Genomic DNA, 10066 nt, shown 5'->3' with positions numbered 1-10066 from the left:
GGCTCCACGCGCCCCGCGGGGCTGACCCCCTTCCCGCGCCCGGCCACGGGCCACCGCGATTGGCCGCCCGCTCCCTCTCAGCCGTCACCCCTCCCTCCCTCCCCCCGCCACCCGCGCTCCCGCGGTCCCCGCTGTCCCCCGCGGTTCCGGCGAGGCCGCGCCGCGCTGCGCTCCGCTCCCATTGGCTGCGCGCGCCTTTGTGTGGCGGCAGCTGCGGCCCCAGCGCCTTTGAATGTCGAGAGGGGCCGGGAAGGGAGCCTTTCCATGGGCCATCTGTCTCCCCGCCAGCCGCCGCCCCACCGCCGCCCGCGCCCCGCGCTCCGCCTCCCGCCCCGGCGGCTCCCGCAGCCCCGCCGCCGCCCGCGCTCGCGCCCCGGAGCCGCGCCACAAAGGGCCCGCGCGCAGCCGCCGCCGCCGCCGCCGCGCGAGGAGCCAGGATGGTCCTGGTCCACGTCGGCTATTTCGTGCTTCCAGTGTTTGGCTCTGTGCGAAACAGAGGTATCGCTTTTTCCTTTCGGGGTCCGCTTCGGAGCGTGGATCGCCGCGGGCACCGGGGTGGGGGCGGGCGCCGAGGGCGGCGGAGGGCTCAGGGCACACCCGCGAGGACGCGGGGCGAGGGGTGGCTTCTCCCCTCTCCCTTTTGGGGGGACCCCCAGTGTGGAGGTGGCTGCCCTCGTGGGAGCTTTTGCAGTGAAGTTAGGATTTGGCGATTTGAGTCCCTCCCTCCCTCCCTCCCCAGCCCCACTATTTATTCTTTGCGACGGACCGGTTCCCCCAAATCATAGCCCCTTCCCCCAATACCTAGCCCTGTGTGATCGAAGGACGGAGAGAGATACAGGACTGCGTGTGTGCGCGCGCGCGTGTGTTTGTGTGTGTAAGCGTACTTGGCTTCCTGTGATTTTTTTTTGAGGTGTGTGTGTGTTTCGTGTCATTTTTGTTTGTGTTTCTCCATCATTTGGTCTTTGATACCGATGGCTGGTTAGCTGGGACCTGGCATCTGCATCTCCCATGTGCCCTATGCCATGCCCCAGCCCCCGCATTCTCGTGGGCACTTGCACGATTTCCCGTCCCATCTTTTCCTCCCCTTTAACCCTTTTTGTGTATCGCCCTTGTGCTACCTCTCCCACCCCATGGTCTTTGTATGACAGTTGCATTTATGGGTTCAAGATGCTTGTGTGTGTGTATGTGAGTGTGTGCAAGTGTGTGCGCGCCTCGGAGAGTCAGACGTGCACTGCTGTGCACCCCTGGGCCGGGCCAGAGCGGGGTGCCGGCCCTTGGCTGTTGCGCTGTGTGTGAGGATGAGGTGGGACGCTGCCCCCAAGCCAGGCCTTTGCCCCGGGCAGGCGTTGACAAAGCAGCAGGCCGGCGCCGGCTTTGTTTTTAACTGTGATATATGGGGTGTGTTTGCACGGTCCCCTGCCCCACATCCCCTTTCCCTTACATTCTGCTACAACAATAGCTTGATTTTCCCCTCTTCTCCTCCCTTCACATTTCTTCCATTTTCTTTTAATCAGAAACTCCCACCTCCCAAAGCAAATCCGAGATGCATTTAGATTCATTATTATTATTTTTTCTTTTTGTACTCTGCCTCTGGACTCACATTTCTCTTCTTGGAAATGTTTCTGCTATCCTCTCCCACTCCACGTCTGCTTAAATCCCTGCTGGCTGAGGCCCTCCCCCACTCCCCCTCCCTCAAGCTCAGAATGATGTCTTCCCTTTGCGGCCAGGGCTGCTCCACCAAGTCAGAGTGGGGGGTGGCGTCGCAAGCCGGCGCTTTAGTGCGCCCCAGGGGCCCGACTGGGCAAGAGAATGAAAGCCCAGCCCTCCTTCTTTCAGCCCAGCTGTCCCCAGCCCCAGCCTCGCCCCAGAACCTAAAAGGCAAGGTTGGCCCCCTTAGGCCTGTTTGAACCACAGTTTTTTCGTGTGATGATAGAATGATGACATTCTGCATTTATCAAATCTTTTTTTTTCTTCATTGTGTAGCTCAGTGAATGGTCAACTCGCTGCTGTGTGCGCTGTGACCCTTCTGCCTCCGCATTTAGCTGTATTGTGACACCCCTCTAACCATCTCCTGTCTCCATCTGAGGAAGGCATTGCTATTTAAGCGGCAGTATCCCCTATCTCAGGCCAGCCTAGCAGTGGGGGGCGGTGGTGGAGTGGGTGTGTGAAGAATAGGAATGGGGGGGCTGGGTGAGATCTCCCTTGAAATGCCAACCCCTCCCCCAATACACAATTATATCTTATTACTTGGCATTTCCTCTTAAAACGGGTGTGGAACATTACACTAGGCAGAAATTCAAAAATGATTAAGAAGGATGTTGAGGCTGAAAGTATAATTATCCTGATTAAATCATTATCATCCTCATTAATACCACCAATCTCTAAATACCATTGCAGGATGCTGATTCCATGTTTTGAAATTCAAATTGCTCAGCTGCCTTTAAATTTTATTTTTAATACACCCCCCCCTCAAAAAAAAAAAACACCCAAGAAAACAAATTCTGCCAGTCAGTCAAAGTTTACTTTCATGGCAAACACGCCCATAGGAAATTCAAGGGCTGAGGGTTAATTGGGCTGTGAGTAAAATTTAGCACAATGTGACAAGAATTCATGACCTTCCGATAGAGGATACTAATGCTTAACTCAACAAGGTCCTAAACCACAATCTTCTTGTAAAACTATTAGATAGCTTGCCAGCTTAAATCTGTTCCTTTTAGTTTCCATTGTAGTAGTATAGGATGTAGGCCATTTCAGAATAGATGTAGAGAAATAACCATTTTTGTATCTCATCTTGTTTAGCCGAGTACATTGCACTGTAAATCCCTGTTAAGTGGATTCCTTTTGCCTTGGCTTGGAGGCTGTAGCACCCCATTTCCCACTTATCTGGGTGGCCATCAGCTAGCTTCCTGGTAGCACCCAGGCATAAGTGAAGAGATTACAATTAGAGGCAAAAAATAATAAATATAGATATGAAAAATTTTGATGAAATGACAGTTGCTGCTACCCTGAAAATTTGGTGTAGCAAGGTCCTTGACTTAAGGGGGAGCCATAGCCATGGTGTCTTAATTGTTTAATTGTACAATGTCAAGAGCATCTTTGGACATCCGCCCTGGCCCTCAGAGCTGCCCCTTTAACAGCCGGCTCCCTTCTGCTGCCTCGCTGGCCAGACCTGCTTGAAAACTGAAACAAAACAGCAGCAATAAAGAATAAGGCCCCTACTTCGAGGGCCCTTCCAAAATAAAGTCCCAAGTGGCCTCCCCAGATTGCCATTTGGCAATCTGAAAAGAAAGAGAAGAGAAAAAAGAAAAGAAAAGAAAAAGGATCCCCAGCAAAATGGTTTTCCATTAAACAGGGATAGCGTGTTCTGCTGTGCTGAATTACTTCCTGTTCTTATTTTGTGGGTAATTTTTTCTGTATCAAATATCCTTTCGGTTGTGTATCTTTTTCACCTTTTCTTGTACTAAAACTAAAGCATGATCTGTATTTTTTTACATCCCCCAGTTGACAATGTACAGCGCTCGGTTAGAGATGTTACCCTGCTGAAACGTACTGTGCTCGTGTAGCCCGGGCCATCTGCTCATTGTACGCTGCTTTTGTTCTGTTGCCCTTCCGAAGCATGGTGGGCCCAGCCTTTTTTTTTTTGTATCGTGTGCATGACGACATTGTTACACACAGAATCCACTAATACTAATATACAATCTCTCAATAAAGAACTAGTTTCCTATATTAACCTAGTGTGCTTTTTCTCTTGCTGTTTTCCCATTTATTGTTGTATCCTGCTGTTTAGATTTTCCCCCTTGCTTTTCTATCCCCGCCCTCACCCACCCACCCACCACTCCCACCTCCCATTGTAAGATTTGAGTGAATGCCTTCTGGTTTTTTTTTTTTTTAACTTTTGTTTTGTTTTGTTTTGTTTTGTGGTACAGATATGGTGACTTTAATCTCATCTAGTCCATATCTTTCTACAGTAGATGTCTGGGGCAATGCGGGGGTGGGTCAGTTGTCCTGTCACACCAAAATTGCTCTACTGCATAGAAGGAACTCCTATCTTTGGCTACCTGTGTACCCACCCAATAGCCTCCACATTTCATCTCAGTTTCCAAGTTACATGGGCACTCAGTTTATGATGCTGGTGAAGAGATGGGGCTGTTAACACTTAGGTTGAGAAAAGGGATACTGTTCTTAACTAGCAATCTTGTAGCATTTCAGACTCGCCTGAAAAACCCATTTTCAGTTGTGTTTTAACTTTTCTTTTTACTGTTTTATTGATTTACTGTCCTTATAAGTCATGCTGGGGGTGACATGTTACATGCAGTTGAAGCCATGATCTGGAATTTTAAAGTACCCTCTTCTGTGTGCATATTTAAATTGTTGGGACCTGTGATGTAAGTTTTACTTTGAGATTCTGCATAAGGAAGATGTTTGAAACAGAAACCAACTCAGACCACTCCCACCTTCATCCCAGGGCCAGCAGCCTGACCTGTTACTGTAGGAATAAGAGGGTCTGTGCCCCCTCTGTAGGCTGTGAGCCAGTTAAAGCTGATTCCAGCCTAGTTTCCTGACAGCTGCCTCATCTGTGGCTGTAGTGCCCGTCCTGAGAAAGAAAGCCAGGTCTCTGCCATTGTCAGAGTGTGTTGGGGAGATCAGGAGGGAAGTCATGACCTTACCCCAAATTGAACTGGAAGAAGAGCCCTTAAAATATGTCTTTTTTCCATAATTATATTTGAGGAGCCAGTGGAGAGGTATTTTTTTCCCCAGAGTGGAACCCAAATTCAAGCATTTGTCAATTACACCTATTCAATTTCAGCTCAGAACAAGCCTTGACAAATGAGGCGTTTTAGTCACCACGGAAATTAGTTGATTAAAGAAATTCACGGTTCCTTCAAAGGGTCATCGTTCTGGAGCCGCTCTTCCTTGGGCCAACGTGCTTCCTCCTCGCTCCTGTGGGCTGTCTCCTGGCCCGCCTCTGCCCCCTGCCAGCGTTCCTTTCCCAGGCAGGCGCACCCCTGCCTGACCACAGCGCTTCCTTGCCTTCTTTGTGGCTTGGTGCGGCTCTCCTCTCCCCCCATGGCTGCCCTTTCTGCTCTGGCCCTTTGTTCTCATGCTCTCTCCAGCCCAGAAGGGAAAGCTGAGCTGATTTACTGTGACACATGGACACACATGCAAGTTCCCAGCAGAGGCTCATGCTGTAGTTTTTGTAAGAAGGGATATGCAAGTCTTCAAGGATTTTGTTTCTCCCCCTCCTTCTTCTCCTCTCCTTCTCATTTTATTTTGGTTTTCATGAAATGTTTAATTTTGTTCCTAGTTTGAGAAAGCAAAATAAACCATCTTCCAACCAACCTCAACAATAAGGAAAACTACCCCAACTCAGGTGATTGCCGTTATTTTTGTCCTAGAGAGCAGTAGTTCATTACATTGCTATTAAGCAACTCTAAGATTTTATTTCTTTAAGTGAATGTTATGTATGTTAGAATTATTTGGTCAATATGTTCTGAGGATGGTTTAGTAACCTAGTAATAACAAAGAAAGTTAGTGGGTTAGTGGGAAGTCATGTTTTAGCAATTTATCAAATGCATACTGTGTTTTCATCCAGATTGTCAGAATAAACATATTTATCTGAAGGAGCCTTTTCCTCTGACTGGATGATCCAGTCATTACAAAGCCATTGTACTTTATATCTACTCTCTCAGCCAACAGATGTGTACCTGTTTTAATAAAGTTTAACTCTAAAAGATTTTGGAAAAGCTTTCTGCTCCATAGACCCTACACCGAACTTTGTAATAAGATGGAACATAGTTCTTGTTTATGGCTTTTCCTTTTGAATAAGAGAACTTCTTTCCTGAAACTAGCATCAGATAAGGTCCACCTAATTGAGGAGCTTACTTGAATAATAGTTTCTCATAAATCAGCAAATACTATTAATCACTCAAGGTTAGGGGAAAAGACCACCAAGAGTCTCCATGCCCTAATATGCTGATAACAGAGACTGGGCCACCTCTCACCTCTCTTCCTTTCGTAGTTTGCTCACTTCCTGCCCTACCCACTATGTCCTTCCCATCTTTAAATAAGCAGCCTGGGGTGTCCATTGGAAACCTTAATGCTTTTCTGGGCTAGGGAAGCAACAGCTCTGTGCTGGATCCAAGTGCAATGTGAAACCCCTTTCCTGGCCAGGAGACACAGGCCCTTGACTCCGACTCAGGGAGTGACTTTGGATGTCTCAGTCCTAGCTGACCACAGTTGCTCAAATGTGCAAGACACTTGTGCCTTGGTTTCTCTTTGAATCTAAATAGCTCTTTAAAAATTCCTGGCTTAACATAATATGAATGTGAATTAGTTTTTGTTAGTATGGTATGGTTTGGCCACAGATGAACCAATATATTTCTAAGAGAATCAGAGGGGAAAACTTACCTTAGAGAGGCTCAGATTTTCTGGATGATTTAAAAACTAAAAGCAAACATTCAGAACCCCACAGCTGAACCACTTGCAATGCCTGTATTTTCATGTATTCAGTCATTCATTCATTCACTGACTCACTTCTTTGTTCATTTAGTTAATGAGTGTTCATTGAATTCCTACTTGGGGCCAAGTGAAGCAGTGTAGGACCTGGGTGCCTGCCCTCCTGAGGCTTATGCTGAGGCTGGAAGATGAATGCTTAGGAAACCAGACGCTGAGATGTTCTGTGCCACAGCACCCAAACGGATGGCAAGAACGTCCTGACTTGAGGTGGGAGGAGCTTGGAGCAGTCCAGTGGTTGAGTCCTATGCCAGTCTTGACTGGGAAGGGTGAACTTAGGCCACTGCTCTGAGCATCATCTAAACAATGACTATCATTATACCTACCTGATAGGGTGTGTGGTGTGCAGACTTTTCAAAGGCACCTGGCACAGAGCGGGTGCCTAGGGCATGCTAGGTGGCTGCCCCTGTCCCCCCACACCTGTAGGAATTTACTGGGCAAGGGATCAAATAAAGTCAGGGATGACTTGCTGAGGAAGTGGGGTTGAGATGTGCCTCAAAGGTTGGTATGTATACAGGAGGAAGAGGAGCGAGAGCTCCAGGTGGGGACCGGAATGGAGTGAGACTTTGGCCAAGGCCAAGTGGCTCTGCTGATTTGCCAAGAACAGAAAGTGCTTATGAGGAGGGGTGTGTGTGTGTGTGTGTGTGTGTGTGTGTGTCTGTGTGTGTGTCTGTGTGTGTGTCTGTGTATGTGTGTCTCGGGGTATGTGTGCAGACCTGTTGCCTTGCACATCTTCGGGAGGCACTGGGACCATTGTCCTGTCTTTGAATGGTTCTCCTGAGAGCACAACTCCAGGGGATAAGCAACATGAGGTTGGGAGAATAAGGGAGAAAAGGCTGGAAGATATTTTGAAGTCAGTTTCTGAAGACCTTTGGAAGCTCCGGCAGAGTTTGGACTTGCTCCTTTAGCCACTGGGGGCTGTCTGGGGAGAGTGGTGCTTCAACAACTTCTTATTCTGGCAACTGATGACAGGGGGTGAGCCCAGGGGGCTGAGCCGGGGAGGAGGCCGTGGTGGGCATCCAGGGCTGTTGGAAGCCCAAACCAGGGCTCCGGGGGAGGAGGGCTTGCAAGAGGGGCCTTCCCATAGGAGGAAGTGAGCAGAACTGAGTCAATGGAGAGGGGCTCAGGGGCGGGAGTTCTGGGGGTGCCTGGGAAAATGTAAGACCATGAAGACAAACAGGGAAGATGGGAGGAACAGTCAATTTGGGGGATAGGTTAGTTCAGCGTGCAGATAAATAGAATTTGAGGTGCAGAAAGTGGCAGAGGGAAGGGGACCATGGCAACGTCCTGGGATTTGAGACTTCTAGTACCCGGATGGAGTAGAAAATTAATTTTGATGATAAAAATGTATCATATTTACATGACACACCCTCAAAAAACTCTCCCTCTGTGCCTTATTTGGCTATACAGATGCATCTTTAGTTATGCAGGTCACACTTTCAGCAACCTCTCTGCCGACACTGACCCCCTCAGGGAGCTGTGCCCCCATATCTCAGTTTGAACAACTTTTATCAAACTTCACCCTTCTTGAGCAGAGAGAACCCCAAGGCCGGCAGGTGGCAGGATCACTGCCTCCACAGTTTTGCAGAAAAGGTCGGCCCTCCCCACGTGAGGAGGATAGCAGAGTCGGGGAGAAGGATGGGGCAGGGGGTTGGCAGCTGGGGACAAGGGCAGGGCGTGAGAGGGGGGGCCCGGGCTCAGACTTCAGGATTCGTCCTGTCTGCAGAGAGTGGATTTTCCCTAATTCAAAGCTCTTTCTCTTCTGTTATCTTATTTCCTCCTCAACACAGCCCGGGAGGAGGTAATTGGGGGCCAGAGGAGGCAACTGAGGCCAAGGGTGGGGAAAGTCCATCCCTGCCCGCCCCTAGCTAGGAAATGGCTGAGCCAGAAGTGGATGCCAGGTGACTAGCCGGCCGGCTGTGGTTCCCTGCACTGCCTCCATGGCCTGTACACTGTTAGGAAACCTCTGGAAACCAAGACAAGCATTGGAAAGGAATCCCTGCTTTTCCTCCATGTCTGGGGGCATCAATTTGTCCGCATTGGGAGAGGTCTCTGTCCAGCTCACAGACGACCATGCTGTGAGGCAGGTCAAGTCCCCAACCTCGAGCTCTCCTCCTGGAAGGGGAGGCTGAGAGCCAGGGAAGGTGCATAGTGGACCAGAGAGACCCCTGGGTAGGAAATGAGCAGGGGCTGGAACTCCGTGGTGAGTCCTTCAGCCTGCAGACTCTGGCTCGGAGGAGGCCTGGCCAGCTTAACTGGGGGGCACTCTGCTCTGATTGCCACCTAAATAACCAGGTGTCGCCCTTTGAGGACTTTGGCTCCCAAGTCATGAGCACATTTCCCAAGCTTCCTTAGGTCATTGTGATGCCTTCACAGATTCTGTCTATGTTATATCATCAGGTAGTAGAATCACATTTTGGAAAGTTTAGAAAATAGACCAAAAGGAAAAAAATCTCTTAGGAGTCCACCTCTCTGTGATCACTTTAGTGAAAGGCCTTCCACATTTTTGTTCATACTCATATACGTCTTTTTTGTAGAGCTGTAAACAGTAATATACACTTCTTCATTCTCCAGTTTTTCAAATTTAACATATCGAAAGCCTTTTCATGTTTTGCTAAGCGGTTTTCACCAGCATCACTTTGAATGGCTTCACCATATTCCACTTGAATGGTGGCTCTGCATTCGGGCTCGGTGATTTGTGAGGCACCCAATGGCCCTGGGTCACGGGCCACTCCTGCTGGTCTACCTGTGACCTCCCGCGGGCTGCTGTTTGGCCACTGGAGGGTAGGGGGTTAGTGGAATCTGACAGCTTCCAGGCCTCTCTGCTCACCATCAGCCCCTTCCATCAATGGGCCCAAAGAGGGGGAAGGAAGGGCAGGAAAGAGGGTGTGGGGAAGGAAGATTTGGATAAATTCTTCTGAGATCTGGGTTCTGGTCTTTGTTCTGCGACAAACATCCACTGTGATCTTGAGCAAGTCAGCTTCCTTCATGGGGTCTCAGTTCCCCCATCGGTCAAATGGGGACGATGGGTCCATTGTTTCTGCCGTACAGGACTTGTCACATGAAGTAATACACATGAAAAGAAGGAAGAAGCCAGCCAGAGACAACAGTAACAATAATGGCCCATTATTCAGGAGGTAGTGCTCAGACAGGCTGTGCAGGACGGTGGGCGCAGCCCTGCTTTGAGGCTGCCCTGCCAGTAACCCCCCGAGTGACGTGCTGGCGAGTCTGACTGCTCTGGGTCTGTACCTCCTATCTGCCAAAGGAGATAATTGCCCCTAATTGCCCCTTCCTGCTCTAAAAAGCTGTGATTTCCTCTTGATGAGAATAACTTACATTTCCATTGTCTTTCGGCCTTTTCACTGGGCAGCAGCCATGAAGTTTGGTGCTCAGTAGATAGGCACCTGCCCTCCCACCGGCCGCCCTCGGAGGGACAGGGGGGCAGCAGGGACTCCCGGCCGTGAGCTCTCCCGCTGGGAGTCCTGAGCCTGGGCTCCATCCTGCTTCCTGGGCTGCTGCTCTCGTTAGGCCTCTGAGCAAGAACTTCCCTGGG

The 10066-nt window shown here is 49.6% G+C and overlaps 1 protein-coding gene across 1 annotated transcript in view; it reads left to right on the top strand.

The window, feature by feature from the left end:
* Nucleotides 1–391: 391 nt before the first annotated feature.
* Nucleotides 392–10066, top strand: part of ARK2C (arkadia (RNF111) C-terminal like ring finger ubiquitin ligase 2C) — a 102199-nt gene continuing 92524 nt past the window's right edge. Inside the window, exon 1 of the mRNA XM_061170040.1 lies at nt 392–498. Within this exon, the coding sequence (XP_061026023.1) occupies nt 438–498 (61 nt within the window). The 5' untranslated portion in view covers nt 392–437. The remainder of the gene's footprint in view (nt 499–10066) is intronic.

Source organism: Eubalaena glacialis, chromosome 15, assembly GCF_028564815.1.
Source record: "Eubalaena glacialis isolate mEubGla1 chromosome 15, mEubGla1.1.hap2.+ XY, whole genome shotgun sequence".
In the NCBI taxonomy this organism is placed as follows: domain Eukaryota; kingdom Metazoa; phylum Chordata; class Mammalia; order Artiodactyla; family Balaenidae; genus Eubalaena; species Eubalaena glacialis.
This window is presented reverse-complemented; position numbering and strand designations above follow the sequence as displayed.